Source organism: Crinia signifera, chromosome 5 (genome assembly GCF_055691185.1).
Source record: "Crinia signifera chromosome 5, ASM5569118v1, whole genome shotgun sequence".
NCBI lineage: Eukaryota > Metazoa > Chordata > Amphibia > Anura > Myobatrachidae > Crinia > Crinia signifera.
In genome coordinates this window covers 293,001,741-293,028,347 of record NC_139221.1, presented here as the reverse complement: position 1 = coordinate 293,028,347, position 26,607 = coordinate 293,001,741, and the positions used below count along the sequence as shown (strand labels likewise).

At 44.1% G+C, this 26,607-nt stretch overlaps 1 protein-coding gene across 2 annotated transcripts in view; it reads right to left on the bottom strand.

The window, feature by feature from the left end:
* Window positions 1-26,607, bottom strand: part of PIP4K2A (phosphatidylinositol-5-phosphate 4-kinase type 2 alpha) — a 132,484-nt gene that overhangs the window by 9,701 nt on the left and 96,176 nt on the right. For both annotated transcript variants that reach the window (XM_083189288.1, XM_083189287.1), the window contains 6 exons: window positions 21,691-21,843; window positions 14,041-14,187; window positions 10,785-10,823; window positions 5,743-5,856; window positions 4,145-4,388; window positions 3,447-3,550 (listed from right to left, as the gene is read on the bottom strand). In XM_083189288.1, the coding sequence (XP_083045414.1) occupies window positions 3,447-3,550; window positions 4,145-4,388; window positions 5,743-5,856; window positions 10,785-10,823; window positions 14,041-14,187; window positions 21,691-21,843 (801 nt within the window). The remainder of the gene's footprint in view (window positions 1-3,446; window positions 3,551-4,144; window positions 4,389-5,742; window positions 5,857-10,784; window positions 10,824-14,040; window positions 14,188-21,690; window positions 21,844-26,607) is intronic.

Here is a 26,607-nt window from a genome sequence, read left to right as displayed (position 1 = left end):
GCTAAATTTTCCATTTTTTTACGACATTTTGGTATTTTTCACAAAAAAACACAGACTGTATCGACCCAAATTTACCACTAATTTGAAGTACAATGTGTCACGAGAAAACAATCTCAAAATCACTGGGATAAGTAAAAGCAAAAAAAAGTTATCCCCACTTTAGTGATACATGTCAGATTTGAAAAAAAGGGCTCTGTCAGGAAGGCAAAAACTGTCTGTGTCAGGAAGGGGTTAAATATACATTTATTATTTAGATGTCCCTTTTGTTTTTTGTTAATTTAGTCAAGCACTTTTACATTTATTTAGCTGGGCACTTTTACTTTGATTTAGCTGGGCACTTTTACTTTGATTTAGCTGGGCACTTTTACTTTGATTTAGCTGGGCACTTTTACTTTGATTTAGCTGGGCACTTTTACTTTGATTTAGCTGGGCACTTTTACTTTGATTTAGCTGGGCACTTTTACTTTGATTTAGCTGGGCACTTTTACTTTGATTTAGCTGGGCACTTTTACTTTGATTTAGCTGGGCACTTTTTCTTTGATTTAGCTGGGCACTTTTTCTTTGATTTAGCTGGGCACTTTTTCTTTGATTTAGCTGGGCACTTTTACTTTGATTTAGCTGGGCACTTTTACTTTGATTTAGCTGGGCACTTTTACTTTGATTTAGCTGGGCACTTTTACTTTGATTTAGATGGGCATTTTTATTTTATTTATCTAGGCAATTTTACTTTTATTTTAATTAGGTGGCCATATTTCTTTTATTTATCTAGGCACTTTCACTTTTATTAAGCTGGGCACTTTTACTTTTATTAAGCTGGGCACTTTAAAGCAGCCTATACACGGTCCGTTTAACGGATCCGTTTGGGACTTAAATAGTACGCATCGGATCGCATCCCTAGTGCATGCAGTGTGCATGCACTGCGATCCGATCCAATGTGTACCTAGTACAAAAAGTATGTGCAGCACATACTTTTTTTACCGTACTATGTGATGCGCGGGAGCGCGCATCGCATAGTACAGAACGGAGCCGTACACAACGGACCGTGTATGGGCTCCATTACGGTTATTAAGCTAGGCATTTTTACTTTTATTTAGTTGAGCATTTTTACTTTTATTTAGCTCGGCACTATTTCTTTGGTACTCTTTACCTAGAACGGTGCCCATCGCGACCATCGTATGCACTAAAAAACGGGTGCGATGCGATGCCCGCGATTTCCCATAGGGATCAATGTTAAAAGTGAGATTGTACGCGATTTTAGTGTTCAATGCCTCAATGCCCGCGATTTTTCCATAGAAAACAATGTTAAATGGGCCACAGAGCCCAAATAGTCACCCTAAAGTCTGAAATGGCCCCCACAATTGTTAACGCCACCCCACGATCAACGTCAACCCGAAGCGTGGCGAGCGCAGCGAGCCCGTGAGGGGCGGCGGTACGCGTCCTCCGACCTTTTCATACCCCCACTATCCACGTCGGCGTGGAGTTGAGAATAGAATAGTGTGGCGAGCGCAGCGAGCCCGAAGCGTGGCGAGCGCAGCGAGCCCCGCGCGGGGACGCGGATACCTTCACAGGTATCCGCGTCCCTTCGCGGGCTTCACAGGTATCCGCGTCCCCTCGCCACGCTTCGGGCTCGCTGCGCTCGCCACACTATTCTATTCTCAACTCCACGCCGACGTGGATAGTGGGGGTATGAAAAGGTCGGAGGATGCGTACCGCCGCCCCTCGCGGGCTCGCTGCGCTCGCCACGCTTCGGGTTCACGTTGATCGTGGGGTGGCGTTAAAAATTGTGGGGGCCATTTAAGACTTCAGGGGGACTATTAGGGCTCTGTGGCCCATTTAACATTGTTTCCTATGTAAAAATCGCGGGCATTGAGGCATTTAACACTAAAATCGCGTCCAATCTGACTTTTAACATTGATCCCTATGGGAAAATCGCGGGCATCGCGGGCACCCGTTTTTTATGTGCATGCGATGGCCGCGATGCCCGCGATTTTTTACCCCCGACGCCCGTGATGATAATCGCGGGCGCCGTTCTAAGTAAAGAGTACCATTTCTTTTATTTTAATTAGCTCGGCATTTTTCTTTTATTTATATGGGCACTTTTACTTTTATCAAGCTGGGCACTTTTACTTTTATCAAGCTGGGCACGTTTACTTTTATCAAGCTGGGCACTTTTACTTTTATTTAGTTGAGCATTTTTACTTTTATTTAGTTGAGCATTTTTACTTTTATTTACCTGGGCACTTTTACTTTTATTTAGCTGGGCACTATTACTTTTATTTAGCTGGGCACTATTACTTTTATTTGGTTAAGCATTTTTTCCTTTATTTAGCTGGGCACTTTGCTTTTATTTAGTTCCCATGAAACAGTAATATATAAGGTAAATGAACAGCTAGGCGCAATACCATAAAAAAAGTTTATGAAATTGTTGTTTTAAAACAATTTTATTAAAATACAATTTTGTTAAAATACAAAGAATACTTGCAAACCTCAGCAGATGAAAACTGGGTATCACAATATAGCAAATAATTATACCTCACCCTGGGTATGGGCTGCGGTGAGCTATACTCAAATTCAAGTCTGTGGCACCACCGCAGAGAGCTTCAGGGGTCGGTTTCCCGTAAAAGTGCTAGTGCATGGATAAATGTGCCAATGCTTGAAAAGTGCTGGGCTTTTAAAAATGCATCAGTGTCCGTTCAACAACGCGTTTCGGAGAGGTCCACTCTCCTCTCTCAGGCTGGATAAAATGCCTGTGCTCCAGTGGCCTTATTTATACCCCGTTCTGAAGATCAACCCAGGGTGAGGTATAATTATTTGCTATATTGTGATACCCGGTTTGCATCTGCTGTGATTTGCATGTATTCTTTGTATTTTAATAAAATTGTTTTAAAACAACAATTTCACAAACATTGTTTTATGGTATTGCGCCTAGCTGTTCATTTATCTTGTATATTATCTTTCTCAGCCTGTCAGGTCCTGTGTGATATGGCTTGCATCAAGAACCATTTCTACTCAAATATACTGTAGGTCTGCGTCACTCTGCGATGTGACCAAACAGCTTCACGAGACTGCACTGATTAATTTCGGATGCGATATTTGTATATCTGAGTGCGACTGAGCCTGAATCTGTACATGAAGCGCTACCATAAGGCGGCCACAGCTTAGCACCTCATATCACATTAGTCAGTGCAGTCACATGGCGTATTGAGGCTAGGTGTATGAGGACACAACTTTACTGTATTAGAGAGTACATTTCCTGCTTATGGTGGCTGCCCAGAGCCTTATCCTCTGCAGGAAAACAGTAGGGGTCACTATACAAGCCCTGCTGTGTTACTACTGTGCTTTATTGCATATACCTGTGTAATGATAACATGCTGTATGGCGTCTACACAACCTATCCTACTATTGGAGTACTCCATATGGAAACACACAGGGGACACAATACTTACACCGTGTTTAACAGTTTTTGCTGCATGTGCTGCTTTCTTTTTTGCATCATAATGCGTTAAAATGTCAATAATGGCCATGAAGTACACCTCCTTCCTAGGCACACCTAGAGATAAACAACAGAGAATGAATCATTGCGTCTACAACTTGCAACTTGCAGCCTAAGACGTAAAGGTCCCCATACACGGTCCGTTTAACGGATCCGTTCGGCACTTAATTAGCACACATCACATCGCATGCCTTGTGCATGCAGTGTGCATGCAATGCGATCCGATGCGATGTGTAGCTAGTACAAAAAGTATGTGCAGCACATACTTTTTGTACCGTACTATGTGATGCGCGGGAGCGCGCATCGCATAGTACAGAATGGAGCCGGACACAACGGACCATGTATGGGCTCCTTACATGATATATATATATATATATATTTTTTTTTTTGTTAAAGTTATGTAAACTGATACGGATATAGGCACAAACATTGTGGAGTTTATTCCCTCTGCATGAGCAAAACAACCCGTAGGAATGCGCCATCTCACCTCATTACAGTTATCTTGCTGCACAACGGGTCCAAATCTGATATTGCACTGTGGAGCGGCTGTTGGACACATTGTATATCACCTCAAGCATAAAAAGGTGCCCCGTGCCTGTGGCATAGCGAGACTAGAACCTATGAGCTATAGAATAAATGAATATAACATACTGTCATGGCTTTTAATTCCGTATACATCAATAGTAGGGTCAAACTCTCCAGGAGCAAGTGGTCTTGTGCTGTTCAGTGTATTCCCGGGGCTGTCTGGTGGTGTTCCGATAGGGTGAGTCCCATCACTTTCCCCTTCATCTTCCCCTTCATTGTCTTCACTCTCCACATCCTCTTGCTCCGCTCTCTCCACGTCATGGATTCCCACCAGCAGGCTGTAGTCCATAAGTTTCAGCTGAGTCAAAAACTAAGAGGGACAAATAGATTTATGAAGCTGAGAGCGAATGCGGCATCTCCAAGAGCAAAGTCACACTGCTAGCCCACAAATGAGCAGTTATTATTATTTTGTGTACCGGGATTGTACCGAAGGACAAATCATTTGCCATATGTTACCATAACACAAAACAAGGACAGACATCGTTTGGACTAATGGCTTCCATAAAGATTTATCGGATCCTGCAGTGATGGCTGGGATCACATACATGGTTTGCAAAAGGACCACATACAACGTATTGTATGCAATACTATAAAGGGGTAGAAGTACTAAACCTTGGAGAGTAATAAAGTTGAGAGAGGTAAAGTACCAGCCAATCTGTCTTATCTTTCACTTTTCAAACAACCTGTAACAGCAGTTAGGAGGGGATACGGTCGTATTGTCAACAGCACTTAGGTCGACAGTCATTAGGTAGACAGGGTTCTAGGTCGACATGGGTGAAGGTCGACATGGGACAAGGTCGACATGGGACAAGGTCGACATGGGACAAGGTCGACATGGGACATAGTCGACATGGGTTTAGGTCGACACATGCATTAGGTCGACAGGTCGTTAGGTCGACATGGTTTTTTTCACTGTTTTTTGAGCCGACGTGCCAACAAGCGGTATTTCATGCCCTACCATCCACTAGGGCGTGGTGGGAGAATAAAATAGTGTGCCGAGCGCAGCGAGGCAACGTGCCGAAGCATGGCGAGTGAAGCGAGCGATGCGAGGGGCTGCGGTTCACTTCCAACTGTGTCCATGTCAACTGTGTCCATGTCAACTGTGTCAACATTCGGGGTAAAAAAAAAAAAAAAAACAGTGAAAAAACCCATGTCGACCTAATGACCTAACCCATGTCGACCTAGACACCTGTTGACCTTCACCCATGTCGACCTATAACCCTGTCGACCTAATGACTGTTGACCTAACTGTGGTCGATAAAACGATTCACACCTGTTAGGAGACGATTGGCTGGTACTTTATCTCTACCCACGTTATTACTCTCTAAGGCTTAGTACATTTGCCCCCAAGTATGAGGAATACATCGGAATCAGACCTCAATGCTAGGGTCTGAGCAGGCACCAATCTGTATAACAAGAGTATAATTACTATTAAGGTCTCAGGGGTAGATTTATTAAGCTCGGCGAAGTGATAAAGTGTCTGGTTTTTATCACCGGCCAATCAGCTCCTACCTATTATTTTTCAAACCAAGCCTGTAACTTCACAGGTAGGAGCTGATTGGCCAGTGATAAAAACCATACACTTTATCACTTCACCGAGCTTAATAAATCTGCCCCACAGACATGTAAACACGGGTAACATGCTACATGAACGTTGATCTTGCCTCTACATCTTTCCTTAATTTCTCACGAAACATCTTTTTGTTGTTCTCATCGATGTAGATTTTCTGACCATCATTTATGAAATCATTATCTTTGTAAGTTGGCAGCTCTTTGGCCTAGAACAAAACATAAAACAAGCCTTAGTTAGCAGCTACATAACACATACAAAGAACATTTAATCATTAGCCTCAGTCTTGAATAAATAAGGATTATTTGTTCTGAGAGTTTAAGAGCACAACGCAGGGTGGCAGATTCAATATTCAGGACACTGCAGCCCAAGGATTTACAGTAACTACTGATATTACTATGGTATCACTACCGTATGTCCTCTATAGGATCACTTGCATGTCTACAGTGTGATCGTCAACCTAATAACTACACCCTGTTCTGTACATGAGAGGAACCATCATTGTAATTGACAATTACACCTACCTATGCTACGTGTCTGAGTGTGGCATTCCGAATGCATATGCATGACGACACAACCCAAATCTATGACACACCCACAGAATCGTTTTTTATTATGACCCAAAAATGCCCTTTAAGTGTTTAAAGAGAAATGACTTAGGGGGGGAATTCAATCTCCCGCAGCCATCTCCCGACGGGGGTGAGGTGGCTGCGGGGCTCTATTCAATGCAGTCTTCCCTGACAGCATTGAACAGGTGATCTCGGCCGAACAAGCCCGACTTCACAAGCAGTCGGGCTCATTTTGTCGAGAACAGCCGGGAAGTGACGAGCTCCCGGCTGCAGCTCGACTCGCTGCAGGCAGGACATTGAATCCCGCCTGGAAACTCGGTTGAGCAGACAGAGAACGGGACAGGGTCACAGCTGTTGGGCCAGCTTGACAGCCGTGACCCAAGATTGAATACCCACCTTAGATTCAGAAATCTCTAGATGCGACTACAGTAGAAGTCCTCCGTAAAATTGGGTCAAATTGTCTATAAGCCAGAGTCATGTGCACTAGGGCCCTTATTCTAGTTGAATCGGACGGATGCGTATTTCGGACAGGAACCGAGTGTTCTTAGCCCCACCTATCGTATGGATCGCTCACACCGTCCGAATGCGGTAAAACGCAGAGCGAATGGACCGCGAGTGGATGTTTCATGTGAACACCTCCTCCATCTGTGGGAACCTCCCCCATCCTCCGATGGTCGCCGACCATCGAAGGATAGACCGAGTGGTCAGACAGCACCGAGTGCTCCAGACCACTCGGACATTTTTACATATGAAAGCAGGGATATGGGCGGGCAGCTGATATCCGGCTATGTCAGATGTCCGCCCCCCACACGTGCTTCATGGCCGCATTACCATACGTACGCCCAGCGTTTTCATGAGAATTCCCAAGAAACGCGGGATGTATGCATAGGGTAATGAGCCCAAACAGCCCTTCACGTCCCTCTCCACCCCCTGCTCGGTTGGGTCCGACCGATCATTTTCTGCACGGACCTAATGCCGTTTTCGTACTTGTGAGGCATTCACACATGCGCAAATACGCCTCTGCACATGTGCAAACACCAACCATTGGCTGTCCGTTCGCACTCGGAGCCATCCGACTCAATCAGAATAAGGGCCTAAGTAACAATGGGTCAGATGCATTAAGCCTGGTGAAGAGATAAAGTAGAAGGTGATAACGCACCAGCCAATCAGCTATGTTTGAAACATGACAGTTAGGAGTTGATTGGCTGGTGCGTTATCATTTTCCACTTTATCTTTTCACCAGGCTTAAAACATCTGCCCCATTAATAGGTATCACAGTCGGCTTATTAGTATAAGTTACATGACTTGTGTATTTATACCTAGCTAGACTGCCATATCTGCTTTCCGAAGTTGCTGATAGCCTGTCCCAGGTGACTCCGCTTTATTAATAAATAAACTACCCTGTCACCAGCAACAGAGGTTTTTGACTTAACCTATTTTTTATACGTTCATTTTCCGGAGCTTAGTTCCACTTTAAAAATAATATATGGGTCATCGTAACGTCCAGTGTTCATTCATTTATGAAAAAAAAAAATAATACAAAACGGCGCTACACGCATTGACATTATTTGGTTTTTAAAGCAAATTATTCCCTGACCTAACTTCCATTTATATCTCTCTGATGTAGATACGATTCTTGTCACCCTCAGTTACGGGGGACACCGAAGCATCTAATTGGTTTTGACTTGAGGACAGTGGACACAGGGCGATTTTGAAATCGGTACTACGACACGCAGGGATCAAGATAAAACAATATTTGTTTGAAAGCCTTGGAACGGCAATAAAATGCATTTAGTGAGATGTGCAATCTCCGAGGAATGTGGCCTGTCTATAATCATTTTTTTCTCTCCTTTTCTTCCATTTTCAGTTCCCCATGGAGAAGCTGACTTCTTACGTCCTGGCAGAGTGCCCAGACTGTCAGTACTAAAAAGTAAGCTGAACTATAACCACTAATTTTATACCATATTGGAGCGCCACCTCCTCTCTGAAAAGACAGGCCAACAGGGAGCTAAGTATTTCCTCTCATGCCGGGGAGAAGACTAATCTGTTTGAGCAATGCGCTCCTGAGTGATGTCCTCTCAATAAACAATGAATCTTCTGAGGGAAGGGAAAAGTCAAAACAGATGCAAGAATGTGACAACTATTGGAGGTCACCTAAGATGAAGTGGAAGATGGCTCACGTAGGACGCGGCTATAAATACTCAGTGCAAAGTGCTTCATTATTCTGGGATGTTTAGAAAAACTGGGAACTGGTAGGAAAAGGTCCTGTAACCCATAGCAACAATACATTTGCTTTCATGTTATAGACTAGAAAGACAGCTACTGTATGGGTCAATTCAATTACTGCTAAATTGCCGGCATTGCTTACGATGTGCAGTTAGTTAGAACGCTGACAACAGCATATTAACAATGCCCCCATAGTTACTGCATGCTGCAGGCACACACTAAATCACCAGCATCACTTGTAATTGAATAGGGGTGACGGTCCCAACATTATATCCCTTTGCATTGAGCATTTCTAAGTGAACTGAGCGAATAATAATGGTACGTAATAAAATTTTTGTTAAATGCAGGAAACTCTCCAGACTACCCATCTCGTCTTGTGAAATGTACCCAGGAATGGGCGCTGGCTACCCACTTTGTCACATCACTTATTTTGAAGCTGTTCCAGGATAACATGTAGAAATTGTTCCATAGCAAAACACAAACAGACAGGAGTATTCATGACAAGTTCTACAAAGTGTTCATAAGTCATCCTGCTGCTATTTGTGTACATGAAAATACATGTGTACAAATCATCTGCACTCCCTCCGATGACCACAAGGGGGCAGATGTAGAAGTAAAATGGAAGCATGATAAATTGGGTGTAGGATGACTGCCCGACAATCGGGATCCCGACAGTCAGTATACCTGACATCGGAAACTCGACTGCTGGTGCTCCAACAGGGGGGATCCCAACTGACAGGGGCTATTCTCCCTTTTTGGGGTCCACGACCCCCCATAGAGGGAGTACAGAACCTGTGGTGCATGAAGCGAGCCACCGAACCCGCAGCGTGGCAAGCGCAGCGAGCCCGCAAATGGCTTCTTTGCACTTGCCCCCCCCCCTGTCAGAGCACTGGCAGTCAGGATTCCGATGTTGGTATACTGACTGTCGGGCAGTCATACCACACCCGATAAATTAGGCTATTTTTGCACATATACAGAGCGGCACACATCTCACTGCTCCATATGGGGAGCAAATATGCGTTAATACACTACTACTTCACATTTCTCTTTTCTATCTACATATGAGTCAACACTATCAGTGCATACTTGCCAACTCTTCTACTCTTGGCCAGTCCTCCGCTAGCTTAGGACGTAAAATGCCGCAAATCGTAACTTTTATTAGCTGAGAACAAAGACCTTAAAGAAGCCTGCAAAGGTGCATCATCTCCTAAGAGGATTCTCAATGCTATACACTAGTGTGAATAAGCTGCAATTGTGTGACCACGCCATTAGTGAAACTAGCTTATGTGAGTGTGCCCTTCATACTCCTTCCAGGTATCTGGTCCTGAGTGTACATACAATTATAATGCAGGGGAGACCGCATGGGAGACTGCATTGGCAGGGGAGACCACGAGATACAAAACTTGAGCTACAAAGGATTGTAAGTGACCCCTGAGTACAATGGCATCACTGCTACAAAAGACAGAATAGTGAGTACAACAAACCACAAAGGCCACTGAAAAGGAATGATTGACAGCTCTGAAGGAGGCCGGCATGTCTACATAGGAATCTAATATTATAGTTTGTCCAGTTTTTATGACGTTGTTGGAATATTTCCTGTCTACAGACTAGAACGGTGTTAATGCGTTACTTAGTTCACAGTTAGCAGGACTTATCAGCTTGGCACCTCCAATGCAGCACTTTCTCCCTGTAGTCTGATAGATTTAAGGTTCCAGAGCTGTCAGAATAAACTAGATCCAATGTTCTGTGGTAAAGGGGTAGGGGATGCAGCCATACATTGCCTTCTGCATTCCTGTGTACATAGAGGACTGACTCTTACTACTGTAGTCTACACTTCCTACTCTGTAAATGTATCAAGTGGTGAAACCCACTTATTCCATTGTCATTGCTGCTTCCGTGGGGTTAAAGTCTTTTCTCTAAAGTTTATTAAAAGGGGTTTCATGGAGAAAGAAGGAATAAAGCTGAGCTTTTTGTCTCATCATCTAAGACCTAGCGCCATCTAAGGATGGTAATATGGTTATTTATATGTACCGCCATCCCTGTTGTACACTCTTGTGCATACACGGTCATTGATGAATTCAATTTCAGTTTCCCTAATCTTGCAGATGTGCAATGTGACCGTCCACAGGAGCCATTACATATCACGCCGGCACTGAGGCAATGCACTGCTGTACATGCAGGAATCACAGCTCTGCTGGCATAGTCATAAAGTCAACGGAAAACTGTAAACTGATGAGAATGGGTCGACCCAAGGTGAACGCTGACCAATAGTGAACACCATTACACAAACGCCTGCTTTTAAACTTCACATCATGGTCAAACATTGAAATAAACAGTATACCTTTTCCTTGTCGCTGGCTTCTCGTGCCACAGTGGAGCCCTAGGAAACAAAGGGTGTTGTTAAAATAACATTTATCACAAAGTATCTCTATACCTGTATCAAAAAGGTTAACATAAAAGAAACGAATCTAGGCCTGGACCAACCTGAGCACTCCAAGAACTAGGAGCAGCAGTCAGGATGAAATCACTCACGTAGGGATATGTAGACCCTCAGACTTATCTCCACATTAGCGAGGAGCCAGCTTTATCAGCCATTTAGCCTAGCACTGGGTTGGACCTGTATATTGGATTAACCATCATTGGATTGGATGTTTAAATATGCGTTGTAATTATAGATCATTTTCTATTTATTTAATTAGAATTGCAATTCATTTAGGGGACTTTACAGATTTAGCAGTTTGGGCGACACTTCCTTAGCGGCCTGCAAAATCCTACTCTTACTGATTGCGGAGGTACTTCTCCTGTGCACAAAGCAATAGCGACGTAACTACAACAAATGATCAAGTTATCGAATGCTGTATTACTAAGCTGAATATAATACAATAAATAATTGGAGTGTTTCTGCCCAGGAAAAAACAGATGTGTCCTCACGCATCATTGGCACGCCAGGTTCTGCAAGACACTGCTATCGTCGGGCGTCTTTTCACTGAAAACGCATCTGAGCCGTGACTAGGATTCCTAACTAGACTGTGCTGATTAATTTAATATGTGCCACTTTTTTTTTTTTTATCTGTGGGGGTTATTCAGACCTGATCACATGGCTGCAAAATTCGCAGGATGGCGATTAACCTGATTTATCCTGGATGCAGGATAATAATTGCCGGGTGATAGCGATGTGCAGGGCCGTGCATCGCTATCGACCCTACAATGGAGCGACCTAGGGGCATTTTCTAAGCAATCTAGTGCGATTGCTTAGAAAATGCCCTGAAATCGCCCCATTTGTAGGCCTCATAAGATGCAGGTTTGAAATAACAAAGACACCTAACTCTAGCAGAGTTGCACAGAACCTTGCACCGAGAGGGGCTCATTGTTGCACTTGTAGCAATGATGTATGATGACACAAAAAACACCCAATGCTAGCAGAGTTGCATGGGACCTTGCACGCTGGGAGGGGCTGCTTGGCGCAACTGTAGCAATGATGCATGAGGACACCCAACACGAGCAGCGTTGCACAGGACCTGGCGGCTCACTGGTGCTGGTGCAGCATTGTGTATTGAGGCTGGATATATGAGGACGCATCTTTAAGTCCATTCCACTGATTCCATGTTAGATTGTGTGAATTGGCTGACTCATACATACTGATGTCATAGAGCCTAAAATCACTCTTTTTTTTTGCTAAACCTTTATTAGGTCCCTTTAGGAGACTATGCTAAATATTTGGTAGAGGCATAAGCTGGATGTAATGAAGTGGGCATCAACACTACGGTATATTTTCCAACAAAGCTGCAATGTAAAACTAAAGTAAACTCTCAGCAATGTACTTTTGGTACTATAAAAGGCGCTATATCAGTGACGTGCGGTGGTGGCTGTGAACGGAGAGGCACTGTCACAGCCACCACCGCACCGCAACCCCCCCCCCCTGGCTGCCGCCAACACCCGCTGCCCCCCTCCTCCAGAAGCAGCCAGCACCCATCCCCTGCCGCAAACCTCCGCCCGCTGTAACACCCCCCCCCTACGCACCTGACCGCCCCTGTCAATTAGGCACTTCTAGTAGTGCCGCTTTTAGTGTTATTTTTAATGGGCTTTTTAGCCCACTGCAGTTCTGTTTGGGAGGCACGCTTATCGATGCCTCCCAAACAAGGTTAATTCATTCAAACCAGTAAAATAATATAAAGAAAATACTTATGACACAGAATATGTGTCATAGGTATATTCTTTGTATTATTTTAAAACAAATTGACAGGGGAAGCACTGCCTCCCCTGACTGCACGTCCCTGCGCTTTATAGACAATGCTGTGCTACATAAGAACACCATCAAAGCATTTCAGTGACTGCTTGTAACAAAGCACTTGAAGGAAAAATTTAATTTGGTTTTATCCAACAAGTACAAATTATAGGGGATCCACCCTTTCCATAAATAGGACCGTAAATTACCATTTTTGGAACGACATTAGAGAAAGTTCCTTTGAATAATTTATGAAGTTCACTACAAGTTCAATTGAATAGTACTTGTTGATTGCAAGATGTAAGATGCTCAACCCCTTTTTTGCCCTAGGGAACACTATCCCAGAACGTCACATCGTCTGGCTGAAGAACACTTCACGGCTTGATTGCAGAAATTCCACAGGACAGAGAATCACAGCACACCCAGCTGTATGGGAAGCATTACCAGGAACCTGATTTTCCACTCCAATGTTTTCTTCAGTGTTTAATCAGTAACATTTTTTCCCAGTTTAGTTACTTGAATTATGGAAAATTGTATATAGGTGAATAACATGAGCGGCGTAAAAAAATAAATATTTGTACATTATTTTATTTATTTGGGTTGTTTTGCCATCTTTTTGTTGGCTACACACTTGGCAGACAGGTTGGCAGTCCTGCTGACCTGCCAAACGATCTTGGGCATACACACTTACCAATCGTCAAACCGATTTGTCTGGCCTGCATAGTTCTCCCCATAGAATCCCTCAAAGAAATGCCTTCATGCCAAGAGATGTAACTTCCAATGTTTATTGGAACATTGAATTAGTACAGCTGCTAATGGGCCCAGAACTGTGAGGGCCCAGCTTTTCTGTTAAAGTTACATGTTCTATATACATGTTTCATGACTGTGTGGTACAAAGGGGTCCTTACAAACTTTTGCTATGGAGCCTATAAAATTTTAGTTCCGCCACTGCTTTATGCTTTTATGACTTTTGGTAGACTGAACAAGATGGGTGCCGGACGGCTCCCCAACGGTCGGGATTCAGTAATTACAGTAATTACTCCGATGTCGGAATCCCGACTGCTCCCTCGTGGGGGTCCACGACCCCCATAGAGGGGGAATAAAATAGGTGGCGAGCACAGCTCGCCACCGTGCCCGCAAGGGGCTTCATTGCGCTCCCCCCCACTGTGCAGTCGGGATTCCGACGTCGGAGAAATGACTGTCGGAATCCCGACTGTCGGTGTGTCATACCACACCCGAACAAGATAAAGGTACACCTGCGCCAGCATGATCACATCTTACCATTTTGGTGTCTCCTCAAAAACATGGAAGCATTACACAAGTATACAGTATAAGAAAGTTACACAAGTATAGAATAACGTTAGGGACCTACCTTTAAATCATATTTTCTATACACAGAAAGACGATGACTAAATACGTTCCTTGTGACAATCATGTACGTCTCTATTCCATCCACGTTTAGCCGATACATGCCTAAAAACTGTGGGAGGAGTGTGTTCCCGTGACATTCCACTATGTACTGCAGGTAAAAAACAGGGAGAGTGGTTATATAGAAATGGCACAGCATAGAAACAACATTTTCAGACACATGAATATTTATTTCAGACCTGCACTATCATTTGCGTTATCTGGTAAATTTGACTTTTTGGTAGTCTTTTCTGTCAGAAATATCTGTCATAGTGAGGCAGTAATGTGCTGCTTCCTGTGAGCAGTATCTCTGGGCAGGATTTACTAAGCAGTGGCGGTACATCCATACTTGCCTACTTTTAAAATCTAGTTTCAGGGAGATTATAGTTGGCAGTAGAATTTTGCAAAGTGCACCATTGAGGGGGCGTGTCATGCTCCTCCCAAAGGGTGTATTCTAGTTCCATATATGGAGAGACTGTGAAAAGAGATTGTGAACGTGGCACCTAGAAGCGTGGGTGTGTACTGCTTCATCTGAGAGGAATCTTGTCAAATTACTTCTATCCAAATGTAGATCAGCCCCAAAGCAGTTAGTAAGAGCTACTATACATGGTAAAGTGCTGGGAAATGATGCTGATGATTCAATGTAAATGTATCTGTGTCTCATTCCTTTTTTCCGAAAAAAAATGTAACAGTGTAATGTGGGCTAGGTGAAATGAGAGAGATTGCTAGACTAATCAGGGAGAGAGGGAGATTGCTGCTATTTCAGGGAGTCTCCTGCAGAATGCAGGAGGGTAGATAACTATGGGTACATCCCACCACCAGAGTTGTCAGATCATCCCTTTAACAAGTGCACATATGACTTATACAGGTCCCAGTTGTCACAGTTTATGCCAACTGTCATTGCATCCGATGAGCAGTTAAGGATTTGTAGAACACAGGTTCTGGGGCCTAATTTGACTGCTCATCGGATGTAATGATAGCTGGTATGAACTCTGTCTCCTGGACCTGTGTAATTCATATGTGGCAACTCTGTCTACCGACCATCGTCGTGATGCTCATCGTATTTGCACTAACGCAAAGCGCTGATCAATGCAAAGGGCAGCTCTTCCAATAAGAGCTGCACTGGAGGGAACTTTAGTACATTAGAAAATGAGGTAATTTCACCTTTAATAAATTCCTTCCTCTGTGAGAGCAGTAACTGTTTACACTTGTGGAGTGATACAGCTGTGCCTTTGTGATTAGGTTCACAATACATTTGGAAGTAGAACAGGCCTGAGGTGTGCGGTGATAGGGTAATGAAGCCTGGTTAAAACCAGACCTGGCAGCAGAGATAGAGAGACACTCCAGGCAGGGAAGAGGAACTGCACAGGTTTTGAAAGATGCAGGGTGCTCTAGGTACAATTAGCTTATTATGACGCCAAGCTTGCGAGAAAGTGCTCAATGCAGGAATTGCAATCTGGTAGAACATCTAAGTTACATCCAGTGTCTCCTACTTTGGGGGTCGGGGATGGGTGCACCCACGTGAGCTCCGTCCGTCCTAGGTCGGGGGCTCCCATCCTCGGCCCCGGAGATGAGAGCGTGGCGTGGGGAGGACGGAGGAAGGAGGGGGACAGAGTGCCGTGCGCTGAGGATTTCCCCGCATAACGGAGATGAGGAGAGCAGCGGAGGGGCTGTGGGACCTGATGTGCGGCAGCTGAATGACGCGACGGAGCTCCCTCCGGCGGCGCAGGCATCAGTTGCTCATATCGGAGCAGCCCTGCAGACACAGGACCTGCCTGCTCGCCGGCTGGGAGGCGTTGAGGAGGGGAAGAATGCCGCGCCCGCTGGAGGATAGGTGCCAGAGAGGCCGGGCCGCACTGCAACCAAGAGGAGGACGCAGTGACACCAGGCCAGAGGAAGCCAGCACTGCAGCCTCCAGCATCGTCATCGGCCCGGGGGGGACCACTGGAGGAGGAAGATCATCTCTGAGGGCCCGGTACAGGTGAGGAGGACCCAGAGCACTATCTTCCCTGCAGGCCCACCCCTGGCCCCCTGCCTCACCTAGGTGGCCCTTGCCCTGGTTGTCTCACCAGCAGTAGCCACCCTTCCCTGCAGGCTTAGCCTTGGCCCCCTGTCCCACGCTCTGGCCTACTGCAGGCCCAGCCTTGGCCCCCCTATCTCACACCCTGAGCCTACTGCTCAGCCATGGCCCCCAACAAAGGCCCCCGGACTCAATGGAAATGATCAGGCCCCAGCCGCTGACCCCCATCACCAGCAGATGCGGGAGCCCAACTCCAGCCACAGGCCTCACTGTCTCTCCCCAGGCCTCAATGACTCCTCCCACCACCATCACCACTGCAAATGGCGCCGCAAATGGCTGCCTAGGATCTGTGCACTCAACCATATATAACCTTGTGTCCCCTGTGTGATAACTATACTGTCTCTGCTATCTCTGCTACAACTGCGATGTCTTTGCTCATACTGTTACCTACCTGGCTGCTGCAAAGACCAGTGGCACCGCTGATGGCTGCCTAGGCGCTGTGCAGCTCGGTGGGCATGTGTTCCCCGCATATAATGTCTCAATTTAATGTATGTATGCACTGTAAATCCACAAAAAATTCCTAGTGTGCGCAAGCATACATGGCCAATAAAGTTGATTCTATTCTATTCGTACTGTAGAACACAAACACAATAGTTGCATGAGGAAATATACATATGATGCTTTTAAATTAGGCCAGAGTGACTATGGTTCCTGCCTCTGTAATCAATTCATCTAATTTGCATTTTTAAATATTACTTTACAACACTCGCCCTCTATAACACATGATCAGTACCTAAAACTTAATTTCTAGCTTTCTATTTATGGCACTGGGAAAATATATCTAAGCACCCAGTAAATACGTTGGACATTGCAGTTGCTGACCCCCAGAAGTCAATCACATAGTAAAATCCCCCTAACACTCGTCCGATTTCCCCCGATTCATATGGATCTAGCCAAGAAATCGGGTAAAACCAGGTGTGTTTGACATCCGATCTGGTTCGATGCGTGGCCCCGCGCACATTGGATCGGAGTCGGACGGGCAGAACATAAGAGTATGAATCTGACTTATCGGTGGTACATTGGAGGTGCTTTTTAAGGTTTCAGTGGGCTGGCTAGGGAAGTATTTCATTTCTGGGATCACTGATTAATATATGCAGCAATTTCAGATCTGGGAATTGCAGGAACCCAATACCCTGGTTCCTATTAGTTCGGGTGAGAATTATATACATTGTGTTCCTTGTAGCACCTGCTATATTTGAAAACCCATGCAGTTCCTCTTCCCTGCCTGGGGTGTCACTGTCTGCTGTAGAGGTTCTAGCACAGTGGGGTCTGTATATCAGCACTAATACGGTATGGCTGCTTTACAGCCATTTGTTATAATACTAATGATAACAATTAACAACAAGCAGGAATAATTATAATGGTATAAACATTTGAGAAAGCATTCTAATCAAGGATGCTATTGTGGCTATCAGTGTAGGACCTATGCTACCGACTCTGGATTTTAATCAAGGATCCCCATCTCTTCTCCAGCCTGATAGGTACAGTAGTTCAGTCTGATCCTGGTATCACTGAGAACGGACTCAGTTGTGTTACATGAAGCAGTCTCACAATGAGACATGCATACGCACATGTTGTTAGACCTCTAACATGATAAATGACCTGTGGTGGGTTCCAGCCTGTTCTCATCACATTAGAGCAGGCATATGATGAGTCTACAGGTGATGAACTCAGCACATTTCCAGCCTAAACGCACTCAGTGGGGGGTTCCGAGAGCTTATTAAGAGCGGACGTCTTCCCTCCGCACAGACCTGCACACAATAAGCCCAGTTGGATTGAATGTATAGATTTGTTTCACATGCATTATTTATGTCTCAAGAGAACGTCTTGAGTCCATGTGACAAACGACTACCTCTGCGCTGGAAAAATATCCAGGTTACAGGAGACACGGGAATATGATTTACAGCGGCACTGGTACACGTTGCAAGAAACAAATGAATGCAACTGTATAAACACATGTACATATTCCTTAATTCTGCTTCATTCTATAAATCCCAAACTCCTGGCACGGTCTCACGTTCCCAAACTAATCCCAGTCTCCTAAATCACCCAGTAGTTCAGTCTCATAGTTGAGAAGAATATTTAAAATTCCCTCGTCACGCTCCAGTCTCTAGCATATTTGAAATACTGGGCAAGTCTGCTATGTATTATAGGCCCAGATAATTTTTCCGTTTACACTTGTAGGCCAGCTCACGTAACTCTTTCGGCCTAGTCCTAAATTTAGTCTAACCTACAATGTATTTTCCACAATCCAACTAAGGGATACATTTACTAAAGTGTGAGTTTTTAGAAATAAGAGATGTTGCCCAAAATGACCAGATTCCAGTTATTAGCCCTTTTCAACCGGCGGCCCATCAAACAAGATTTTTAAATTTCCAAGGCACAACATCCACAGGGAAAAAGACATTAGCACCCACAGGGAGAAAAAACTATATTGGCCCCCATATGAAAAAAAAAAAAAAATAACAATCACACTGGTCCCCACAGGTAACAAAAATAAAATACAATGGTCCTGACATGAAAACAGGAGTTCAGCGAATAACAGTTGAACTGGTGGTGAATGTAAACTAGCATGGACATCTCTAGCTCTGGTGGAAAACTTAAGAACAGCTTAAGGCACAATATTAGTGGAAAACCACTGCTCTAGAAGTTACTAGATAAACGATAATTAGAATCTGATTAGTTGCTAAGGGCAACATCTCTCATGCCTAAAAAACTTACTTTAGTAAATTTACCCCTAAGAATCTCCTTGTTGAGTATTCCTAATTCTGTTTCCCAGTTATTTAGTGATAACTTATGCTCACATTTATTCCAATGCTCGGCTAGTCACTCCAAACAGATTTTCAGAATATAGGGATCCCAAATATGTGTAGGTTTTGCTAAGTTTGAGAATGTTTATAAGCCTGCGAGCAGTGCCCTCTTAACTCTTATGTCTCTCCATTATTACCTTGTTCTATTATAGCTAAATTATAGCTCCAATTTGTAAGGTGAAACATAATACGCTGCACTATATACAAATCATTTTTCCACGGTATAAGGCCAAATTAATGCAATTGGGTTTTCTAGATCTACTTAAATCAAAATCTAATAGGGATTCCTCCAGAATTCTGCCCAATTACAAAGGAATTACAGTGACATCATAATATTATTTGGTACTTGTGTATTATCACGGCGCCCACGAAATCGGCCGAAAATCGGCCGCAAATCGCATGGAAAAATCGGATGCGATTTTGCGGCCGATTTTTGGCCGATTTTTCACTCTTTCCGGCCGATTTGCATGCTGTTCCATCATTGCACACCTTGCACACCCCCGATTTCCATCGTAGTGCATCGCATGCAATATAGTGGCATTTGATGCATGCCATGCGATGCATGTGTAGCGATTCGATTTGTAATTGTACAATCACCCCTGATGGGTGCTTACAATGTTAAATGCACTGCCATTGTTAATGCCACCCCCACTATCAACGCCAACCCGAAGCGTGGCGAGCGTAGCGAGCCCCCGAGGGGCGGCGGTACGCGTCCTCCGACCTTTTCATATCCCCACTATCCACGTCGGCGTGGAGTTGATTTTAGATAGTGTGGCGAGCGCAGCGAGCCACCGAGCCCGAAGCGTGGCGAGCGAAGCGCGCCCCGCAAGGGGACGCGGAATACATGTAAAGTAATCCGCGGGGCTCGCTGTGCTCGCCACACTATCTAAAATCAACTCCACGCCGACGTGGATAGTGGGGGTATGAAAAGGTCGGAGGACGTGTACCGCCGCCCCTCGCGGGCTCACTGCGCTTGCCACGCTTCGGGTTGGCGTTGATAGTGGGGGTGGCGTTAACAATGGGGGTGCATTTAACATTGCGAATCACATCGTATCGCATGCCACCTGCTGGCATGCATTGCTATGCGATATTTAATTGTACAATCAGGGGCATTTTCCCGAAAATCACATCGCATACCATCACATAGTACCTGGGGGTGTGCAAGGATGGAATAACATGCAAATCAGCAGGAAATGGCCGAAAATCGGCAAAAATCGGCCAAAAATCGGATGCAAAATCGCATCGCAGATCAAATCGGCCAAAAAATCAGCAGAAAATCGGCCGCAAATCAGCCGATAAATCGGATGCGATTTAGATGAAATCGGGCGCCGTGATAATACACAAGTACCTATTATTTGCATAATAATACAAAAATGCATAACATATGAACAAATCAGGAGGGAAATTGATATGGAGTCACATTGTACAAATCCAAACATGGAGGGTGAACAAATACACAGCAAATCTCGGTACTTCTTTACTTTCACGGCGCCAGCATGGCGCCGCGCGTCAGAGTCCCCTTGCGGGCTCGGTGGCTCGCTACGCTCGCCACGCTAATTAAAATCAACTCCATGCCAACATGGATAGTGCAGGTATGAACTATCCATGTTGGCATGGCGTTAACTTAGTTTATTTAACTTAATTAGTGGCGAGCGTAACCCGGAAGTACGCGCGGCGCCATGCTGGCGCCGTGAAAGTAAAGAAGTACCCAAATCTCAATAAACACCCAAATAATAGAATAAATCACTCAATGGCAACTAAGCACAAAACATAATACTTACCCAATACAGCCAGCACAAAGCAATAAAAAAATGTCCAACCATACCGTGTAAGCTGTGAGCATTAACAGACAAAGCTGCATACTACCACGGCCCAATACAGATATTGAAACTCAGACTGCGCAGCTAAGTGGTGCCATTCAGGCCCAACTGCAATCTCTCAAATAAATATTTAAACCAGAATGTCAGCTAGAACAGGACTAGAACATAAGGGCTAACTGGTATATCAACTACTAATAGGACCAATAAGCCCGTGCCTTCAAAGAACCAAAGACCAATTATGTGCCATGGGCTAAATTAAGCGAGCAAATTCCAACACTGTGCCACCCATAACATTAGATAAACAGAAAATAAAGTTTTCCCCCACCCTATATACAGTATACCTGGATCCTTAAACCGACTATGACTACCTATAGACCTGAACAATCAATGGCATACCTGGTAGGAGCTATTCTATAGAAGACCTTAGAGCAGGGGAGGCCAAATGGATCCTCGAGATCTACCAACAGTCCACATTTTCCAAACCACCTAGCTGGAGCATAAAGTGTTTATTGGACGCAGTAGGCCGTGCGCTTGCACAAGCTGTCCGACCGAAGGCAGCCTTCGCTCACCGCTCGAAGGGTGATTGACACCCTGCACGGGGTTGGGGGCGTGCTGCTGGTGTTTTCTGGGTGTGACCCAGAAAATGTAGGTGTTCCCTGGCCGTTGGGAGGGTGGGCCGTTGATGGCATCAGGAGCCTCCTTCTTCCCAAGGCCTGCGATGATGAATGATTTTGCCCCTATGTGCAGGGGAGCGTGAGTTTGGCAGGGCGGCTTTTACCTGCTCACTGGGCTATGAACACTAAAAGGTCTGAATCGGGCCCTGAATCCCATAAATCTGTGCCACAGAGAATGTTCTCGAGTTGTAGTTTCTGTGCAGAAAATTATTTACTATGATCTGTATTTACCTGATGGTATTTCTTTAGTACGTTGTGCATTTCGGCCACATCTTCGCTTGTAATGGTTTTGATGATATACCTCTTGTCACAGGACGTGTGGAACTTAGCACCGCTGCGGGCTTGTGAGTCATTAGCCAGTGGTGAACATCGCGTTAGGGAGTTCTGTAAAGGGTAGAACACAAAAAGGGAAAAATATCAGCAAGATACCCTGGAGATGAGTAACAAGTCCCCAGACTCTAATGCGGTTAAGATGGGTCTGTCATATACCACATCCATGGTGACCCCCAAGGCTGGCATGGGGGACCTTTCAACATCAGGTGAGTCTCTTCTGCTCAGCAGGGTGAACTCCGAACTGCCATTATTATATAGTGGCCTAAGAGAATGCTGACTGTATAGACAGCATTCAGTAGAATGCTCTCTGTATTGTACAGTGTGATGGTTCACATACTTTTCAGAATTGTCTGGGCATCTAGGTTCCACTGGGTACAATTTATTACTTGGAATATATTTATCTGGCTTGGAAGAAGAGAATGTAGCAGTTTCCTGTAGGGATAAAATATCTAAAATAAGACGTTTGGAACTGGTTTTCACCAGGTTTGGGAGGAGCTGACACTAGTGATAGATTGGGGTATGTAAGAGTAACCCATTCTAATCTTAAAGTATGCATAGAAATTACTAAAAGAGAACTATTAACACACCTCCCCTCCTGAATAAAATTTGCAAGTCGTTCATAAAAGTGGAGTTGAGAATATGATCACTTTTTTCAGTGCATGTTGCGTTATTATTACTCTTCTGTACTAAACAGTTTGTATTTTCACTTGTAATATATTTTATTATATGAGAGCAAGTCTGACACTTCCACAACTTTATGACAGAGACAGGCCGACTCTGAGGTCACAGGCCCTCCCTGAAAACACCAGGGGGGCATGTCTGCGTTTTTTTGGACACTCTCAAAAAACATCCGATTACCACCCCTAAATGCCGGGTTCCGGTCTGTCAAATTGTGAAGGGAATATAATTCGATCCATTCGTTATTTCTGTCGCTATTTTGGCTCGCGCATGCGTCCTACCATCCATGCGCAGTCATTCGATAATTGAATGGATTGCAAATTTGCACATCGGTGACCAGCTCTGAATAACCTCCTAGGTGTGCAGAGAGGTGGCAAAGTGGGAGGCTCCTTGTGCGAAAGTGTAACTGACATAACCTACAATCACGTTAGAACCAACAAAATAAAATTCCTTGTGGAGTGAAAAGATCTGTGCATCCCTCCACACCGCAGGAACAGTTTCTATTATACGGCCTCTCCATCCTAAAATCACTCTGCAAAATTTGACTCTGTAATGGTACAGTGATGGCAGAAATCCAGGTGATGGCAGTGAACGAGACAGTAAGCTCCTTGGAGCAGGGCCCTCTTCCCTCTTGCTCTCTCCTACTCAGTGACCGTCTACACCCGTATCTCTTCTCACTCATCTATTCCAACGACTGCCCACCCCTAGTAGTATGCAGACGGCTCCTTTGCTTCCCTACATCTCAGTCTTTAGTTACTGTAATGTTCAATTCTGTCTAACTGTATTATTATAATGTGTGTCATATGTGAGGCGCTGTGAACCCCTTGTGGCCCCTTATGAAATAATTGTAAAAATTATACATAAAAATAATAATTCTGCAAATAAAATGCACAGTACAGGTTGAGTATCCCTTATCCAAAATGCTCGGGACCAGAAGAATTTTGGATAATAGATTATTCTGTATTTGGAATATTTTTATATATTTAATGAGGTATCCTGAGGTATCTTGCATTTATGTTGTACAAACACACCAAACACATGAAATACACACAAATAAATTTTATTTGGGTACTTGTTTCCTAGCAGGGCGCGCAGTACGCTGCATGTGTACAGGGCTACTCTCCGTAGTAAAATCGCATTGCATTGCATCTCATGGGCCATCATAGTGCCATGCGATGCGATGCAATGCGATGCGATTTTTTTATGTCATTTATTCACTGCTCTGTTGGCCCTAGGGGATTGCATTGCATTGCACCTCCCGCAAAATGACATTTTCCCGCGATTTTATAGGTGCAATGCCATGGCATTAGCTATACAATTGTATGACATACAATGAGGTTTCACTGACCCCTCCACTATCCACGCCACCCCGAAGCGTGGCGAGCGCAGCGGAACGCGTCCTCCCGACCTTTTCATACCCCCACTATCCACGTGGAGTTGATTACATATGGTGTGGCGAGCGCAGCGAGCCACCGAGCCCGAAGCGTGGTGAGCGCACGCGGAATACATGTAAAGTAATCCGCATCCGCTCGCCACACTATATAAAATCAACTCCACGCCGACGTGGATAGTGGGGGTATGAAAAGGTCGGAAGGACGCGTACCGCCGCCCCTGACGGGGCTCGCTGCGCTCACCACACTTTGGGGTGGCGTGGACAGTGGAGGGGTCAGTGAAACCTCATTGTATGTCATACAAGTGTATAGCTAATGGCATGGCATCGCACCGTATAAAATTGCATGTCATTTTGCGGGAGGTGCGATGAAATGCAATGCAATCCTCTAGGGCCAACAGAGCGGTGAATAAATTACATTAAAAAAATTGCATCGCATGGCACTACAATGGCCCATGAGATGCAATGCAATGCGATTTTGCTACGGTAGACTGGGCGCCCTGCTAGGAAACAAGTTCCTATATTTGTGCTTGAAGCAATGTTTTAAAACATGAAACAAAGTTTGTGTACTATCTCAGATACTGAATTTGAATGCCAATCAATCATTTTCTTGCACATATTTAGTGCTAGTTACGTGTTATTTCCCCATTAGTGCCAGTTACAGATGTAGCCAGGAGGTTTTTAGCAAAAAAAAAAAAAAAAAAAAAATTACACTTTGAAAACTATGGTATTCGAAATTATTTGGATAACGGATACTCAATCCGTATTAGAAATAAATTTGCAGTGCCCCAATCTCTTTTACACTTTGCAAATAAGGTCCTGACTGTATTGTATGTCTATCACTGGTGATCTCTCTGTACTGTATGGAGGAAACTACAATAGTGTCTATTTATTTTATTTTGACAGAATAAATTTTTTTTTTCATATTTCTTTGGCTAGGTTAAGCCACACATAAATGTGACAAACAAGGAAACAGTGTTGTGGTGCATTGATTCAGGTAAGCATATTAACTTAAAATGTCCCGCCTCAAAATATAGCTGGGTGGGCATTTTAATTGTCCTACTATGATGTCAGCTGTGATGTCAGTAACCCCCAGTGTACAAGGCCAAATTCGCCAATATAGCTGTAGAAATGATACATTGGCATTGGTTTGATCAAATTAATTATATGTCATCAAATGGGGTATGGGTCATTGGGTTGACAAATATTAGGTCGACATGCATTGATTAGACCATTAAGTTGACACATGAAATAGATCGACATGGTTAGAAGGTCGACACAAGCATTAGATCAACAATGGCAAGGTCGACAGTCAAAACAGCGACATGATTTTTTTTCCATATTTTTTGTCCTGAATGTTGACAATTGACATGGACACATGGCTTGCTGCAGTCACCATGCTTCGGGCAGGGTGCCTCGCTGAGCTCGGAACACACTATTCTATTCTCCCTCCATGTCCTAGTGGATGGTAGGGCATGAAATGACACCTGTCGCTTAAAAAAAAGTGAAAATCCCATGTCGACCTTTTGACTGTCGACCTAGCCATTGTCAACCTAATGCTTATGTTGATCTTCCAACCATGTCAACAAATGGGAAAATCTTTCAATTGAATTCCATACCATTCCAAACGGTCTGTGTCAGACTGTTTTCTGTATAGTACTCAAACAATAGTCTCTGTACTTATTCTGAACAATCAGCTATGAATGATCTCAGATGTAACTGCTTTGCACAAATTTTTATTAACAAAGTCCTTTTAACTGAACTCATGGGCAGTACGGATGGTGTAATGGTTAGCATTACTTCCTCACAGCGCTGAGGTCATGGGTTCAATTCCCACCATGACTCTAACTGCGCGGAGTTTGTATATTCTCCCCTTGCTTGCGTAGGTTTCCTCCGGGTACTCCGGTTTCCCCCACAATCCAAAAATATACTGGTAGGCTAATTGGTTCCCAACAAAAATTAACCCTAGAATGTCTGTGTGCGTGTATATGTGGTAGGGGGTCAGGGACTGATGTGAATGTTCAACTATACTCTGTAAAGCGCTGCGGAATATGTGTGCGCTCTATAAGAAACTGTTAATAAATAAATAATAAATAACTCATACTTGTCCATTTCCACATAACATGCACTTATTTTATTTTACACAAATCTTACTTACAAAGCTGCGTTAGCAATTTCATAAATATTCATACACCTTTAAATGCGATACAATAAGCAATTTACGATCTGCTATTTCTGAACTAAGTACTGCTGTCATAGGGAAGGATGTCTGCAGTACATGAAGCCAGAGTGCGCTTGTCCTTCAATGGCCACTAGGTGGCAGGTGAGTACATGCTCTCTATAGCCTTGGTTTCTCAACTTTTTTTTTAATCATGTGCCCGTCATGTTGGCAAATATTTGGCAAGTGCCCCTCTTTTGTGACGATATAAAGAAAGCCCCATGTGATGCGTATGCATGTTTATAAAGAATTCCCTTTAAATAAAAAAAAAAAAATACTTGAGTTTCATTTTAATTTTCTTTATTCATTCCTAATATAATAAAATAGAATTTCGAGTTTAAAAATGAACAGATGGATCTACCTCCATATGTGTGAAATACCCCAGAGGAATATGCTAACAAAACAAAGCACAGGCTACAGGAGATGAAAGATTCTTATTTTAGCCACTGCACTAAAAGCACGCTTGAAAATGCACAAATAAAATGAGTTCAGATTAAAGCAAATACATATATAATCTCTAGGTCACGTG